Source organism: Ovis canadensis, chromosome 8 (genome assembly GCF_042477335.2).
Source record: "Ovis canadensis isolate MfBH-ARS-UI-01 breed Bighorn chromosome 8, ARS-UI_OviCan_v2, whole genome shotgun sequence".
Taxonomy (NCBI): domain Eukaryota; kingdom Metazoa; phylum Chordata; class Mammalia; order Artiodactyla; family Bovidae; genus Ovis; species Ovis canadensis.
This window is the reverse complement of record NC_091252.1, coordinates 50764687-50782596: the sequence shown is the minus strand read 5'-3', so window position 1 is coordinate 50782596 and position 17910 is coordinate 50764687. Positions and strand designations below refer to the sequence as shown.

At 40.7% G+C, this 17910-nt stretch overlaps 1 protein-coding gene across 4 annotated transcripts in view; it reads left to right on the top strand.

The window, feature by feature from the left end:
• KLHL32 (kelch like family member 32) overlaps positions 1 to 17910 on the top strand; it is a 215485-nt gene that overhangs the window by 110234 nt on the left and 87341 nt on the right. For all 4 annotated transcript variants that reach the window (XM_069599240.1, XM_069599237.1, XM_069599238.1 and 1 more), the window contains one exon: positions 11935 to 12033. In XM_069599240.1, the coding sequence (XP_069455341.1) occupies positions 11935 to 12033 (99 nt within the window). The remainder of the gene's footprint in view (positions 1 to 11934; positions 12034 to 17910) is intronic.

The window sequence follows — 17910 nt, the reverse complement described above, 5'->3', positions numbered from 1 at the left end:
ATATTTACCTTGCAGGAGTGAGGAGTGGGGAACAGTATAAGAAAGAGAGAGAACATGTATGAAATTACCTCACATGGCACCTGGTCCAATGTAAATATTAGGCAATGTAAACATTAGAAATAGAAGTCATTATTTGTGAATAATTATTTTCGGTTCATGGAATTAACAACAATAATAATAGCACCTATATTTTTTTACCCTGTGAAACATGCCAGGGATTATTCTAAAATTTTTACCAGGATTATTCCATTTTATCCTTATATGTAGACTTTACAAAAGTAGGTAGTAGTCATCCCCCTTTTTAAAAACATAATGATGCTAAAAACAAACATGTCAATAACTTGCCTATGTTGCTGCAGTGGCTCCTGAAGCCATACTTTTCCTTCCATTTCTTATAAAGCAAATACAAGGACTTCCCCAGATGAACACGGAATTGAAGATTAATGAGGTATTTCTTCATGTGAAAAATTATTCTACAGCTTCCTTCAATGACATAAAGCATTCCCAGCAAGCGCTCCTGCAGCATCCTGTGCCCACGCTGTCATAGCCTACAGCATAATGGTTCCTTTTGGCTCTTTGCTTCTGTCTGTGCTCAGGCACCCAGCAGTGACATCATAGTAGCCAACTATAAATGAACATTGGCGTCAGCTCTATTCTTTCTCCCAGAGACCTTCCATCTTTGGACGTCAGTATTTTAAAGTAATGTTTCTTTTTCCTTTGGCTATACTAGCGGTATAAGAAACTAGCTCTGTATGGAAAAGCTCAGATTCATTCATAAAGCTTAATGGAATGAAACCTCCCAAGTTCATCACACTTGAAAGAGCACTGGTTATAAAAGTGAATCTTAATAATTAATTTGGCATTTCTTATAACCTGTAATGACCTTCATGTTTCATTATATTTAATTGCTGGGACTGCTGCTTTCTCTTGGAGTTAGAAACTCTTAAAAATTTGTTCTGCCTTTTCAAATAATTAGGCCATATTTTTAAAGTAATGTAAGTATATATAATTCATCTTTACATCTTGTTAAATAATATATTTTGTTAATTTAAACACAATAAAGAAAACTGTTGGAAGTGGCTATCTGACAGAATTATTGATCTTAGAGCTTTGAAATACCAGAACTGTGAAAATGGAAAAGGGGTCAAAAGAAAATGAGGCTTGCTCGTGCAATCTCAGGGGACCAAGTATTTTGTGTAAAGAATTATTTCACAGCTTCATTGAAATGAAGCACCTCCAGGCAAGTGCTCCTATAGCACCCTGTGCCCACTACTATCTTAGCAGCTTAGTAATTCCATCTGATTCCTTTCTTCTCTCTCTACTTGAGCACCTAGCCTGAGTAATCCGTCACCCTTTCACGTGTCCTAAGATAGGAAAGGAAGAATAAGGAGCAACAAACGTAGACTTTTAAAGTTTCATTAATGGTAATAAAATTTTGTAGGGCAACACGGAGTTTCCTAGTAATACAGTGGTGGTGGTGGTGGTGGTGGTGGTTCAGTCACTAAGTTGTGTTCAACTCTTCGCGACCCCATGGACTATAGTCCGTCAGGCCCTGTCCATGGGATTCCCCAGGCAAGAATACTAAAGTGGGTAGCCCTTCTCTTCTCCAGGGGATCTTCCTGGACCAGGGATTGAACCTGTGTCTCCTTCCTTGGCAGGTGGATTCTTTAGCACTGAGCCACTAGGGAAGTCCCAGTAATGTAGTGCTGGTGGCCTTATCTATTCCAAGGTTTCTTCTTAGCATCTTAGGGACTGTGCTTCTACTTTCTGCCTATAACCTTAGAAACTTCGAAGAAGCAAATGAGACTGTGTAAACTTGTGAAGGAAAATAATAGAATCTCCAAGTGATTATCACCATACTTTTTTTTTTTTTTACTAGTATGTTTTTATTGTGTTTTTACCTTTGTGGTTTTCAGCATTTTTTTTCAAGATATTCTGAAAATCAAGTCTCATTTTCTCTTTTTTTGTATTCTAATAGATGGAAAAGTTAATTTCTTTTTCATAAATTGAAAATCAATTAGTATATTTAAGTGTTTGATATTAAGATCTTGTGGGAATTTGTACAAGTGTACTATGTTTGGAAGAAATCTACATGACAAAATTTGAAACTTAAGGAATCAATAATCAAATCACAAATTCATCATACGGAACATCAGCCCAAAGGTGACCTTTATTTGTACATATTACTATGACTGTTAGTTGAAATGTCTGTTGTGTCCTTTTGTTTAACTCTTTCAACCAGATAATCCTTGATTCGGATTAGCATGTAACCAGACTCTCTCATGGAGGCTTTTGACATCTTCTAACATTTTCTCCAGGACCTATATTTTTTATTCCTGTAAATTTCTTTACTAAATAATTCCTGAGGTATTCTTCTAAGGTGTTCAACAGCAATGAACATGAAATAGGATGGACCCTGTCGTCATAGTCTCATGAGTAAGACATAAAATAAGACACTCAGATTCATCTCTTAGGAACTGATTAGGCCTGTCTTAGGAGGTACAACTAGATACATGAAATAGCTTCTTTAAAACAGTACCTCCCCAGAAGACCCCTCTAATTTCCCCAAGGATCTCTATCAATAGCTTGGGGTGGAATTTTCCATTCAATTCAAGACGACCATGAAGAAGTCCAGGGCTAGGAGAGGGTTTATGGACACTGCCAGGGTAACCCGGAGGAGCACGGACCAGTCTATTCAGTCGGATTCCTACAGCAATTCTTCATTCAGGAGGTCATTTCAGGTGGTACCCTGGACTCCCTTAGATACTCAGGGCGGTCCCCCCTACCCCCCAAGAGTACGTCATGAGAAACGCTGGGCTGGAAGAAACACAAGCTGGAATTAAGATTGCCGGGAGAAATCTCAATAACCTCAGATACACAGATGACACCACCCTCATAGCAGAAAGTGAAGAAGAACTAAAGAGCCTCTTGATGAAAGTGAAAGGAGAGTGAAAAAGTTGGCTTAAAGCTCAACATTAAGAAAACGAAGATCATGGCATCTGGTCCCATCACTTCATGGGAAAAAGGTGGAAACAGTGGAAACAGTGTCAGACTTTATTTTCTTGGGCTCCAAAATCACTGCAGATGGTGACTGCAGCCATGAAATTAAAAGACGCTTACTCCTTGGAAAGAAAGTTATGACCAACCTACATAGCATATTCAAAAGCAAAGACGTTACTTTGCCAATGAAGGTCCATCTAGTCAGAGCTATGGTTTTTCCTGTGGTCATATATGGATGTGAGAGTTGAACTGTGAAGAAGGCTGAGTGCCGAAGAATTGATGCTTTTGAACTGTGGTGTTGGAGAAGACTCTTGAGAGTCCCTTGAACTGCAAGGAGATCCAACCAGTCCATTCTAAAGAAGATCAGTCCTGGGTGTTCTTTGGAAGGACTGATGCTACAGCTGAAACTCCAATACTTTGGCCACCTGATACGAAGAGATGACTCATTGGAAAAGACTCTGATGCTGGGAGGGATTGGGGGCAGGAGGAGAAGGGGACGACAGAAGATGAGATGGCTGGATGGCATCAACGACTCGATGGATGTGAGTTTGAGTGAACTCCGGGAGATGGTGATGGACAGGGAGGCCTGGCGTGCCGTGATTCATGGGGTCGCAAAGAGTCGGACACGACTGAGCGACTGAACTGAACTGATATGTATATTTTTAGTGATTTTCTCTTTCTATTAATGTCTTCAAGTACAATTAGTAGAACAATGCCCACCTGAACACTGCTGAAAATAATGGATGCGATCTTTCTTCCCCATCAGAATTTGCCAAATGCTGGCACTTTCCCATAAATATCAGTTCCTACTAAATTATTCACATTTATTATATTAAAATTATTTAAGTGAACAATTTTATCTTGGTAGGCACTGGCCCTCAGGGAGGGCAAGTTTATAGCACGTTCTTCTTTTCCGGGAGTTGGGGGCCGGGAAACTTCCTCTTCTGTGGAACTGGGCTGGGGCATGTGTGCGTGACCCAGTCACTTCGGTCGTGTCTGACTCTCTGCGACCCCATGGACTGCAGCCCACCAGGCTCCTCTGTCCATGGGAGTCTCTAGGCAAGAATACAGAGTGGGTTGCCATGCCCTCTTCCAGGGGATCTTCCTGACCTAGGGGTCGAATCTGTCTCCTGCGGCTCCTGTGTTGCCCTGCCTTCCAGATTCTTTACCACTGAGGCACTGGGGAAGCCCAGTATCCTTTTTTTTTTTTTTTTTAAGGAGGGAAATGAAAATTAAAGTTCAGTGTTTCAGAAAAAAAAAAAAAAGACACGCATACACACCTAATTCACTCAGGGAAAAGCAGTCACGTGAAAAAGAAGCAGATAATGGTTGACATTTATTGCAGATTTATGTAAGCAGATACTCTAAGAGTCATGGCCTATACTTGATTGTCTGCACAACATCCATTCCCTCTTTCTTTTTTATATAAAATTCCAATTTAATATGGGACAATAGTGCATCTAGCTATAAAAACTCCCTTTCCCAGGTTCTTTGACAGTTTTGAGTAGCCACATGAACTAGACTTGGCAGATGAAATGTAAATGGAAGTCTGTGTGGTAGTATTTTTAGGAAATCTGTTATTTCATAGTAAATAGTATCAGCTGGCATACTATTTCTTTTCCTTTTCCTCTCACTTCTTTCTGCTTTGAGTGCAAATGCAGTGCCTAGAGGTGTGGCAGCCTTTTTGTGACTATGAAACCACAGGCTAAAATTGGAGAAGTAAGAAATTGCAAGGAACCTGGTTTGTTGACACTCCAAGCTGCCTAATTTATGTTTCATGAGAAAGATAAGTCCCAAATTGTTTAAGCCATTTAGCTAACACAGCCATATACAGTTGTAATGTATATTCTCAGTCTTTCAAACAATTTTTTTGAGATAGGTATTATAATTTCATTGTATAAATGAGGAAACAGAGGCAGAATTGAGTAGTTACCTCAATCTCATTCTGCCAGCTGGGGTTTGAAGTCAGGTGGTGTGACCTGGAGCTCATAGTTTTAGTTCATTAGACATCTGTGGCAATTCCGAGTCCCAGGAGATTAATTCCAGTTTCAGATTAGGGTGAAGGGAAATCTTGCAAAGCTTTTATGGGAAGTGGATGTCCCTGAATCTTGACAAATGGGTAGGATTTTGATATAGAGACTAAAGAAGTTAGGAGGGCAGTCAAGGTGGGGAAAAAGGTACTGCCTGTATGTGGAAGACAATGGGCTCTTGGCTTTAGCAAAGTAACCATAGGGTTGCAGAGTTGGAAGTTTGATAAATTAGGTTGGTGCCACATCATAAGAATTTCTGAATAAGACAAAAAGACAAAGACAAAAAGTTCTGAAAAAGACAAAAAGTTTGAACTTCTTATATTTATAAACTGGGACCTAATTTATGGAGAACTACTGAATTTTGATTGGTGTCATTCATATTAAGTGTTTCAACAGAAATGTTTGTGAATATTTTCCCAAATTATAGATACATCTAGAAAGTAGAATTCATACTTTATTATCCTTAGTTATTATTTTTCTTTCTTAGAAATAAAGTGGCTGTCATAAAGATACTCTTCCTAATTTGGAAAATCCTTTTACTTTAATCTTAGGCGCCACCTTGTGGTTTAAAAAATCCTTAGTGTAATGGTTTTGAAAGAACTAAATAGATGGGTTTCCCACAGCTAGATCTTATGGTTCAAATTTTGTCTATAGGAAGTCTATTGAAGAACTTTACACAAAGCATTTTATGTATCTTTAATACCTGATAATTTAAAAGTTATTTACACTGATTTATTCAGTTTACTTGTTTTTATTTATAAATTCAAATTGTGATAATTTGCCATTTTTGCTATATTATACAGAAAAAAAGTCCCAAAGAAACAAGTATAAATAAGAATAAATGTGCTCATTTATTCTTATAAATGGTCTTAAGCCGCATCTGATTCTCACTTACATGAGAGCTTTCAAAAGTGCTTGTGTTCCTGTGTGCAGAGCTGTTTGTTTGGTAAAGACCTTCATTATTTGACTTCAACATGTTCAGTCTTTCAGACTACTCTATCCACAAACCCAGAAGTGAGTAATTTAAACATCTCCTGAAGCAAAAAATGAGGAAGATAGCTTTGAAGAACTGAGATACAACATTTTTTTGAAGACTTGCCATGGCTATTAAAGGCAGTCCCTACCAGTAGCACCTCCAAGAAGCAAGGTAAAGTGAGAGAAAAAAATAAAGAGAAGAAAAACAATAGGCAAAATTAAGAGGATGAAGAGACACTTGGTGATTTGGGAGAAGGAGCTGCAGAAGGAAAGGCAGGAATGCCTCGGGGTCTGTTTGCTCCATTAGTCCGAGCCCTGTCCTCCCAGAGCCCTGCCAAGTGAGGACAAGGCTCATCTTGTAGCCTCTGCAGCCTCCCACCTCTCCCCAGTACTCTTCTTCCTTAAGTTTCTGGCCTTGTGTCCTGCCCGAGGATATTGCTGGGAGCCGGAGCCCCCGTCTCATTCCAATTTGGAAGCCCCTTGTTGGAGATTGTGCAGCTTCCCAGGTGGCGCTAGTAGCTAAGAACCCACCTGCCACTGCAAGGGACTAAGAGACGGGGGCTTGATCCCTGGGTTGTGAATATCCTCTGGAGGAGGGCATGGCAGCCCACTCCAGTATTCTTGCCTGGAGAATCCCATAGACAGAGGAGGCCGACAGACTGCAGTCCGTGGGGTCACGAAGAGTCAGACACAACTGAGGGACTTAGCACACACAAAGATTGTGTAGATCCCCCCTTGCTTAGATCAGTGGCCAGACAACGCCTTGGTCTGAGTATTCAGGAGCGCCTCCTTCTGGCAGGGCAGTTGGACCCTTCACGCCTGAATTCTGATATGGTAACTCTCACTGGTATCTTTAGAGACCACTGTCTGCAACTGTAGTTGTGGCTTTTACCTCTGTTGCTTTGTCACTCTGCCCAGTATCACCTTGACTACAGCCACTGGCTGCTTCTTATCCTCAGCTGATCACAGTGAAGTCAGAGTCTCAGCATTTGGGGCAGGGATCAGCAGTGGATCTTTCCTCAGCTGACACGGACTAGCTTGCCACCAGCTGCAGGAAAGCTTTTGAAATGAGATTGTCACCTCCCCAGCTAGGACTGTCCAGCTCCCCTCTTTCAAGTTCAGCCATCTGTATTCTGTTACCTGGAGGTCAAGTGTGAGTGGGTGGCAGGGAAAGCATGTTCCACATGATGACCTGTGAACAGGCAGCTCGTGCCCACCTGAGATTGCATCAGAACCTCTTTGAACAGTCTGAAGACACCCCACTTCTGCCTCCACCCAGGCAGGGGAGCATCACTGAGGAAAGAGGCAGTGCCAGCCCAGTTGGGTGGCATTAGTGTTTTTCTGGACTACTTGGCTTTATGCATCTTGCATTTCTTAATCTTTTTTGTTATTCAGACACTGGTCTTGTCCTCTATCTCATCTGGGCTAAGCTCCTCCAGTTTGATGATTGACTAGATGTGTCAAGCTCCCACTCTACTACTCTGTGTTCTGAACTGTCAGGGAACACCCTTCCCTCCTGTGGGTGGTCCTGGGGTGATCCTTCTTCCCATCTGACCCACTTTGAGTGCCAGACTAGATGTGGGTGGGTATGCATTCCTGAAAGGCCTAAGTGTAACCAGCATGTGCTCTGCAACACTTAACTTAGCTAGGTCTCCATTGTCATCTATCAGCTGACGTGTGGGAGAGCCCTTCCTTGTACAGAAGGCCATTTTCACCCAGTTCTTTTAGACAACTGATAGATTGCCCATACTGTACACCGTGATGAGATCCAACCTTTGTTTTTCTGCCCAAACACAAATTCTCTGGAAAAATATATGCGGACAACCAGTCACCAATAAGCTACAGAACTGACTTAAAAAGACTTTAAGGGCTTCCCTGGTGACTCAGATGGTAAAGAATTTGCCTGCAATGCAGGAGACCCGGGTTTGATCCCTGGGTGGGGAAGACACCCTAGAGAAGGAAATAGCAACCCACTCCAGTATTCTTGCCTGGGATATCCCATGGACAGAGAAGCCTGGCAGGTTACAGTCCATGGGGTTGCAAAGAGTTGGACACAACTGAGTGACTAACGTAAATAAATGTAAGTGGAGCTTGGAAATGCTGGTTCTGTTCCTATAAGTGAGACCCAGCTTTTCTGATAGGTTTGTTTGTTTTCCAAACCACTCCCTTTAAAATCACTTAGGGATTTTCTGTGCTAAAGAATTTTTTTTAGAGAAACTTATGTTGTAATGAGAGAAGAAAAAAAACTACAGAACAGAAATCAAGAAACAAAGACAAAAAAACAATCCCAGTATGGGTTTCTCTTCTGAGGTTTCTCCAGGTGGCCCGCTGGACGTGTTACACGTGCTCTGGAATATTCATCTTGTCTCTCTGTGATATCTGTCTTTGTGTTTGGCATTACCGAGCCTTAGAGGTTATCATGAATGCCAGTTGTGTGAAATAAGCGCAACTGACAGGATTTAAAGGCTAAGACTAACCTTTCTAATCCATCTATTCCCCATTCTGCGCCTTAGGCCATGCCTCTTCTGCAAGAATACACTACATCCTTGCTCCTGTGAAGAGAGCTGCAATAATTTCCTGAATGTCAGTCAAAGCCTTCTCCTTGAGGAGTTAGAAAAATTCAGGCTTTTCCCTCTGACTAGACAGGAAAGGAGCTGTAAAGAATTTTCAGAATAAGATGAGTGTTGGTATTTTTGCCACACATGCTTAACTTTTTCACTTCTTTGATCATTGAGAAATAAAATGTATAGTCCTTTTCCCTCTTTCCTCTCATGTTAGGCTTATTAACAAAGTTAATTTTTAATTTAAAAACATATCTAGAGGACTTCCCTGACAGTCCAGTGGTTGGGACTCCATGCTTTCACTGCAGGGGGCTGTGCAGGTTTTATGCCTGGTTGGAAAACTAAGATCTTGCATGCCGCCTGGTGTGGCCAATAATAAATAATAAATAAATAGTTTTTAAAAATTAAAAAAAGCATATCTGAAGATAAATTCTTCCCTGATAGCTCAGTTAGTAAAGAATCTGCCTGCAATGCAGGAGACCCCGATTTAATTCCTGGGTTGGGAAGATTCCCCTGGAGAAGGGACAGTCTACCAACTCCAATATTGTGGCCTGGAGAATTCCATAGAGTGTATTTATAGTTCATGGGGTCACAAAGAGTTGGACACAATTGAGCAACTTTCACCTTTCACTTTCAGAGATAAATTAATTCAATAAATTACTATAAGGTAAATTCATCAATGTTAAGTGAAAGCTTTTTGTTTGTTATTGTTCTAAGTGCTAGGGATACGAAATGGCTCAAGTTGTTACTCTCCTGGATCATGTATCCTATTGAGTGGAGGAACAGAAAATCATCAACGAGACAAATATGTAGTATGTTGAGAGATGTTAAGTGCTATGAAGAAGAATAAAGCAAAGAGATTGGGGATAGGGGTGATGGGGAGTGGGGTACTGTTTTACATAGGATGGTCAGAGAGGCCTCTTAGGTAAGATGCTGTCTGGGCAGAGGTTTGAAGAGCATGAGGAGCGAGCCTCTCTGATATCTTGAGGAAGAGCAATACAGGCAAAGAAAGCAGCTAGATGTAAATGCTAAGGTGCTCTATGTATTCGAAAAGAACTTACATGGTATAGTGAACACTTTGGTCTTTTTCCAATGAGATAAAAAGTTGTTGGACATTCTGAATGAAAGAGTGACATGATTTCATTTCTGTTTTTAAAAAACCATTTGATTGATATTTAAAGCAGTTCGAGGAGGCAAAGGAGAAAGCAGTTCAACTAGTTAGGAGGCTGTTATATAGGAGACAGTAGGTTGGACTAGAGTGATAATGATGAAAGAGGTACTGAGTATGTTTGATTCTGGAACTATTTTGAAGTAGAGCTAACAGGAGTGGCTGATGGGTCAGATGTGAGGTATGAGAAAAATAAGAGGAGTAAGGAATGACTCTGGGGTTTTAGTGTAAATAACTGAGTTGCTTTTTGCTGAAATGGCTGGATTGGGATAGGAGCAGGTTTGGTGGTTGGTGGAGAGGATGAAGAATTCAGTGTGGGGCACATTCAGGTTGAGCTGCCCAATAGATACCCAAGTTGTGACACAGAATAGGTGGTTGAATATCAGTCTGAAGTTTAAGGGTAAGGTTGGGGCTGGAGAAACAAATTTGAATGTAATCAGTGTGTAGGTAGTTTTAAAGCCATGGGATTATGTGAGGTCATCCACAGAGTTAGTAGAGAGAGGAAAAAAGAGATGGGGAGACTGAGCTCTGAGCATCTCCAATGCTTACAGTTTGGGAAGGAGATGGAAAGGCTCTGGTTATTGAAGTAGAAGAAACCGAGAGAGAGTGTTGTCCTAGGGGCAAGGGAAGAAATTGTCCAAGAAGAGGAACAATCAGCTTTGCTAACTGCTGCTGGCTTGAGTAAGATTAAATATTGGATGTAGAAGTCACTGATAGCCTTGATGAGAGCATTTTTAGAGGAACCATGGGAACAAAACTCAACAGGTATAGATTTGAAATAGAGCAGAGTAGAGCAAGCAATGGGGTTTTATATAGATAACTTCCCCTGAGGAGCTTTGTTATGATGGGAAGCATGAAGGGTCTTTGGGGTCGAGGGATGGGATTTTTATTTCTTAAGAGCGCGAATGGCATATTTGTATGCTGATGAGAGTTATCGTCCAGTGGAAGAGAACAGCTGAGCAATGAGAGGGGAAGTATCAGGCAGAGAGAGATGGGATCTAGTGCCCAACTGCAGTGTGGAGGAGAATAAAATGTGCTGGAACAGATATGAGTAGGTGGGTTGGTAGACTTGTTAGTGGGAGCCTTTGGAAGATCATGAGGTTAGCGTAAGAAGAGAGACAAGGAGTTGCAGGCTTGAGGAGAGAGGAGCATGCGAGAAGGAATAGAGGGAGAGAGCGAGCTGACTCCATCAGTGTTTTTCTGGCTTCACTGGGCACTGGAAGCCCCAGTGGGATTTATCAAAACACCAGTTGCTGGGCTTTACTTGAAAGTTTCTGATTCAGTTAGATCTGGGGAGGTGCCTAAGAATTTGCAGTTTTCAGGATTTCCCAGGTAACGCTGATGCAGCTGGTTCAGAGACTAAACTTAAGGAACCACTGGGCTTGGGAAATGGGTGAGGAAGACTGGAGCAGCATTGCAGTCTTCCTGTGCCTGGCAGTCTTGGATGTAAAGTTAATTTAGTTAGCTTATTATGTGTTTTTCTCCAGTCCTGTTTACCAGCTCAAGCGCTGGCAGCTGTAGGCTCAAAGTTGGACCTAATTAGAAAAAAATGAAGAGTGCTATTGCCAGTATATCTGGGGCATTTTGCTTTCTCTCTGATGCCCTTCTATTCTAAAAATACTATTTCTACATCTTTTATTTGAAGCAGAAAGGATTAGAGAATCAGAGATTGAGAAGGAAAAAAAATGAAAGCTTGTGGTTGAAGTTATTACAGGATTTAGAAGTAAAATGGAGTAATATCTACCTCTGGCTTGGTATTTCAAGGAGAAATGTAAGCCCTTTTCCCTAAAATACCTGTTAACTGTACTGTTTCTGCAATTTACTGAAGAAAAACATTCTGAAGTATATGTTGAAAAACTAAAATTCAATTCTTTTGTATTTACAAGATGACATTCATCACAAACTGAATTTTAAGACTATTATATTGGTCTTTGCAAATGTTCATATCCTCCTGCAAAAATAAGTGGTTAAGTGTGGAGCTTTGTGCACAAGAAATGAGTATTGGAAATGAGAACTCAGCTGTTACAATGAGGGCCACAGCTCATTAATCAGAACAGAAAAAAGGACTGACTTCCATAATAAGAAACAGTATTAATTCAGATATAGTATGTTAAGGAGCAATTTAAATACAGTATATTTGCATATTAAGCAAGTTTTAAGTAACTGATTATTTTCTTTTATTAAAAAAAAACAAAAACAGATTTTGTTGGAGCCAGGCGTGATCCAGGATGTGTTAGCAGCTGGCAGTCACCTACAGTTACTGGAGCTTCTCAATTTATGTTCTCACTATCTCATCCAGGTATGTAAGCTTGCATCCTGCTAGTATGCCATGCACATTCCTCCCCCTGCAGTAACCCACCAGTTGGACTCCAGTGACAGATAAAGTACAAGAGGGGTGGGTGGGAGATGTGGCCTGTGGTGGTAGAATTTCTTCAGGACACGAGCTGAGGCTTCTAGGAGGGCAGCTGCAGCTCCCAGTGTCCTACCTCATGTCCCCAGCCCTCCCCGCCCACCCTAGGCCTCCACTCCCCTTGGGCAGCAGAGCAACTCAACAACCACTGACAAGGTTCACTGCTGGGGCCCTGACACCAGGAAGGGTCTTGACTTGAACCAATGCTGTCTGGTTGTGAAAATGCATGAAAAGTTGGATAGTCATTTCAGATTTCGGTAACAGTAGCTAACATATCATGATGTCATATGTAATTAATTGCTGCCTGAACTTCTCGGGCAGTAAATTCTGGAGAAGTGATGAGTGATCTGTGCATTTTTTGCCCTGATTTGCTAGGGTTGCAGGAAAGGCTCTGCGAAGGGGAGGGGGAGAATAGCCCATCTACTGAGCACCTGCCACTTGCTCACTGATGCTTCACATTTGGCCCTCACAACAGGGTACACATTTTGATAGGTAAACAATCAAAGATTTGAAATAATCCCAGTTTGCCCATAGCTGGTGAGTGATAGGCCTTTCTGATTCCAAAGACCTTTTTTTCTTCTTGGATGAAAACCTTTTGTTTCAATAGGAAGACATGGGACATCTTAGGCAGGTAGTATGTCTATGAGTCTCTTATTTTGCAGAGAGTTAAGTACCAGCCCCCTATCTTGAGATCCTCCAATTTATTCTACTAGTATGACTGTTAACTTGCATTTACTACAGGATTATAACAACAGTGAAAGTAAATTTGAAAAATAATAAATCTACATAATTTAATTCTACTATCCTTGTGCACATGACATGTTATTAGTAAGTAGAAAAATCCTATTTTTTCTGCCTAATTATTTCCTTCCTAATAATTTCTCTAATTTTAAATATAGCCATTCTGTTACTCATTAGGTACATTTCCAAAGCCCTTTCTCGTGTATCATATTATTTCATCCCCCCAGCAACCTCAGGAAATAGGAACCAGTGCTCCCTAGGGAGACAGTGTAAGGAATGTCAGCCATGTTCAACTAAGGGGCAATTCCCGTACAGCAGATAAAAGTTTTATCATTATCTCAGCATATTTAATCTAATAGTAAATGTTTAAATGTTTTATCTTCTTTTCCTTCCGATTCCCCTCAGTATCATTGGGTGATATGGGATAGCTATTTTAATCCCTTTCTGCAAGTACCAAAAGAGAAAAACATTGGTCATAAGACTTCAAATCTGTGTGTTCGATTTGTGAAATTAAAATTACTTTTATTTGACATTTTTACAACAAATATTACAACTTGTGCTTTCAGCAGCATCACCTGATTCACTTTTTCCCTGGTAGATAATAATTAATGATGTGTGTTGACAAAAGTTGGCTTATGGTGCTAGCTATCATGATGCATATTAAAATAGTGTGTATATACAGGTGTGTGTGTGTGTGTGTGTGTGAACTATAATTCTCTCTAAATAAGGATTCCAGATGAACATGGGACATTCATGAGTATTTTTCTCTACCCATCAGATGAACCCGTCGAAATATTGGCTAACTTGTGTCACTTTGGAATTTTTAATTCTTGCAGTTCATTGCTCTGGAAAAAAATGTAGCTTGCATACAGATGTGTTTTCTGGATAGGTCATTTATTATTAACCTGCTTGAGCAGGGGTTAAAAATTTCACTTTCTTTTCACCAATATTTTCATTTCATTCTCTTATGTGACTTTCCTTTTCTTTTTTAACTCTGATGTTACAAGATGTTCAACTTTTAGAAGGAAATTTGACTATAAGTGGATTAAAACCATTTGTGTACAGAAGCCTTCATTATGTCAGTCTTTTACAAATATATCCCCTGCCTCTCTTTTAGGATTATCAAATTACCAGAATGGATCAGTCTGCCTTTATGCTTTGACAGAGTCAAATAACTATACCTATTTATGATTTTTTTTGGTATTATTGCTGAACTAGTTTTTAATTTCCTATGGAAATTTTATTGGGTATATAAAACATTTTCTGTTAAAATGAAAAATCTTTGGTGCTTTAACTGTAGTTAGAAATTAAGACCCAACACCAAAGCTAGTATATTCTCCATCCTTGTTTGGTGCTTGCCAAGTCGCTTCAGTCGTGTCCAACTCTTTGCACACGACTAACCCACCAGGGTCCTCTGTCCATGGGATTCTCCAGGCAAGAATACTGGAGTAGTCCTTGTTCAGTACAACAAGGAGTTTGTGAAGCCATTTTCCTAAGATGCCTGGTATTATTTTGTTCTCAGATTACCATTATTTCAGAGATGTGAAGGGTAGACTTTGGCTTTGGTGCCTCCTCTTGTCCTCTAGGGCTCATTAAAAAGCATATGCTAGGAGAAGTGCTAGGTGAACACTTCCAGAAACTCACTGCCCCACCCAAGCCACCCTGAGCCTCCCCAGCCATCAGCTGTTGTATTGACCTGAAGCTTCTTCGGCACATGCCTAGATGCTGCTGCTGCCCCCCAGCCAAGGGAAGGGACACTTTGAGGTCACTGTGTGGGCTTTTTTCTCTTGCTTTTTCTCTGGCAGGCTGTTGAGGGCCAGGAGCCCACATCACAAGAGCAGTATCCCTCTGTATTAGGGAGGATAACCATGAATTAGCCTCTCAGGCTGTGAGGTCTTCCTTATCCTGTGAGGTCTTCACGTATTCAGTTTTGGCCCCAGGCCCTCTCATTGGACCCCTCATTGAGAGCACACATGGTCTCAGTGCATGTTGGTGGGATTAACTGGTAGCGTGGCTATGAAAACAGCTAACTCATTGAGGACTAGGTGGTTGCAAGGAGGAATGGCTACTGTAATAGCCCATCCTCCCAAGATGAGGGATTTATAAACAGCTCAAGTGTACATCCTTTCTCACTGCTTTGCAGTGAAATTCTGTAGGATTCCATCCTGTATAGCCTGTCGTGTTATATATTATTAATAAGCATGACCTGTCAGACTTACCTGCTATCTGAGGTTCAGTCTCAAATGAAATGTGAATGTTGCTTTCCCTGTTCCGCCTTCTGCTCCTCTTTCTTACCCACTGTTCTCTTCTTAAAAATTTCATCAGAAAGGTGAACCAGTTCACTAGAGAGCAATATTTATTTTAGAGTAGGCCCAGTAGAACATGTAAATTTTCTTATTTTTCAGAGTATGCATGTGCACACGCATGTCAGTCACTACGTTAAATCTTATAAAGGAATCTCTGCAGACCATCCTCAGGACATGGACCGTGAATAAAGGGATTCTGATGTGGCTGCTGATTTACTGAGTCCTTCAGATAAACATTACAAACTTTTTGAGTCCAGTTTTCCTAAACTTTGACTTTTCCTTGCCTTTTTAAAGTTAGCTTCTGAACAGCTCTATCTAAGCATCACACAGGCAATTCAGATCCAACATGAGAAAACCTATCCTTTTCTCCCTTGGTGGTACCATTGGTCTGTTAGTTGTCTAGACATTTGGACAGAATCTCAGAACCCCCTTCCTCATCACTGTATCCAATCAGTTATCAAGTTGCATTGATTCTACCTCCCAAATTTCTCTCAGACCAGGTCCTTTTCTCCAGTGCTAATTTTCTTACCTTTCTTGAGACTCTCACCATCACTGGCTGTATGTTATGAACTCATAATTTCCTCCTAGGGGGGTCTGCTTGTTTCTCACCTCTGTCTATGCCAAACCATAGTCCCCAGAGCCGTCATTATCTTTCACAGGAAAGAGAACCAACATTTGTTGAGAGCCTATCTGTATTGAGTCTTTTGCACAGAGATTCCCATTTCTCCTCTGCTGAGCAACCCCTTAAGGCAGGTGAGTGTTCTTTTCTCTTTACAGATGGAAAAACTTAAAGTCAGAGCTAGGATGTTGATCTGGTTTGGAAAACTCTACTAGCTACCCTAATGACCCTTTGGCCGCATCATTTCACCTACAGAAACACTTAGCCTGGTCTCCAAGGCCAGGCCTGATCATCCTGAGCCTCATCTCTTCTCCTCACGCCTTTCCTAGTCTGCTCTGTTCTGGACACTAAGGCCTTCCTCTCATGTTGGACCTTGACCCTGGGAGGAAGGGCTAGGTGGTGGAGATCCTCAGCAGACAGGCAGCACCTTCAGTCATCACCTTCAGATTGTACCAAGGGTCAAGAGTAGGAAACACACACACACACGACCCTCCCCAAAACTCCCCTAGCATAAGATCAGGGGTACTGGCCACTGGATTTTGTGCTATATCCTCTGAAAGTGATGTATTAGGAGATACACATGCTTTGCTGAAAATGACTTTTTTTGGTAGTTAGCTTTGTAGATTTTGTACTCAAAAAAGGTTTGTAGATTTTGTACTCCCTCCCCTAAATAACACATGGTATATCCTATTATTTGATTAGTAAGTGGTCTTTTGGTTTGCCAAGTATCAGCCCATATTATGAAATGCAATTTAAAGAACTCTCACTAGACTTTCTGAATAAGACCACCAAAGTGGTGAATTAACTCCTTTTGATAGGAATATGCTTTTAGTATCTGCTCCTAGGCAGCAGGTGGCAGTGTGAATCCACCAGAATTCAGTAGTTTATTTAAAGCAAAAATCAGAAAAAATGAAAAGAAAAATTATTTATTTTGCTACATATTAGTCTTCTGACCTAATCAGTAAAAAAGTCATTATTCACACCACACTGGGCAATATGCATTGTAATTTTTAACAAATAATAGGAAACTGTTAATGTGTTCACAGGAAATACAGTTTTGTCTTGGGCTGCTGTGGTCATTTATCACCACACTTTGTGAAATCACTCATTTGTTCTAATTTGAATGTAAATGACTCTAAGGTTTTACAAATAAGGTGACAGACTCACATAAATGTAATTGCAGGGTTCATCTCCCTCTTTTTATATATCACTCATTAGGTTATGAATTAAATACATCGTATTAAACCAGGGGCATGTCCAATGATGATATTGTAATGGCAAATTACTCTATGCTATTAGAGGTGTATTTTTTATTCATGGACATTAATTTGTCATTAAGCGGCATTAGTTTAGCACTTTTATGGGGAAGACGTGACCTGAAAGAGGAGACGTGCTGCTGCGATGTGAGAGGCAAAGGGTAGGAGTGCTCTAGGTAGAGTATTTTATCACTACAAGGAAAACTGGGCGGGGGGTGTCCTTTTTTTAAATTTGTTTTGTTTTCTGTTTTTACAAGCATAAAAGAGCATTTCCCCAGTTTGAAGGGATTGTTCTGTTTATGATGTGCATTTTTGGATCACCTCGTAAAGCGAAGCCAAAATTCTTGCTATTAATCATTCAGAAACCAAGAATGTAAAGGGAGCAGGAGGGAGGAAGTGACTTCCTGCCCTGAATCTCCCTCCTCTGTGACTGATGCTTATTAGTCATCCCTTGTCTTCATTTTGTTTTACACTAAATGGGCTGCCGTGAGATTTAGTCATTTTCTCTCTTCAGTGAAGGTACAAAGGTTTAAAGAATGTTATTCTCCCATGAGGGTATTAGGAAGAATTCTGGGTATTCTGTTTTGTTTTTTTTTTCATAAATGGTGATTTTTAGTGTTCTTTTACTTAGAAATTATTTTTTCCCTTTCAACTTCAACAAGTGTTGGATCCTTGAAATAACTTCACAGAAGCAGGAAGTATCTGAGTGCTGGTTTTGCATCACTTTCCTCTTGGGCTAACGTGGCTGAAAGTGTCTTACCCACCCCAGTTTTGCTGTGGGGCTCTTGAAAGCAGGAGTCATACCTGACACCTCTTTATTTCTTACCCCCTCCCTCCTCTCACA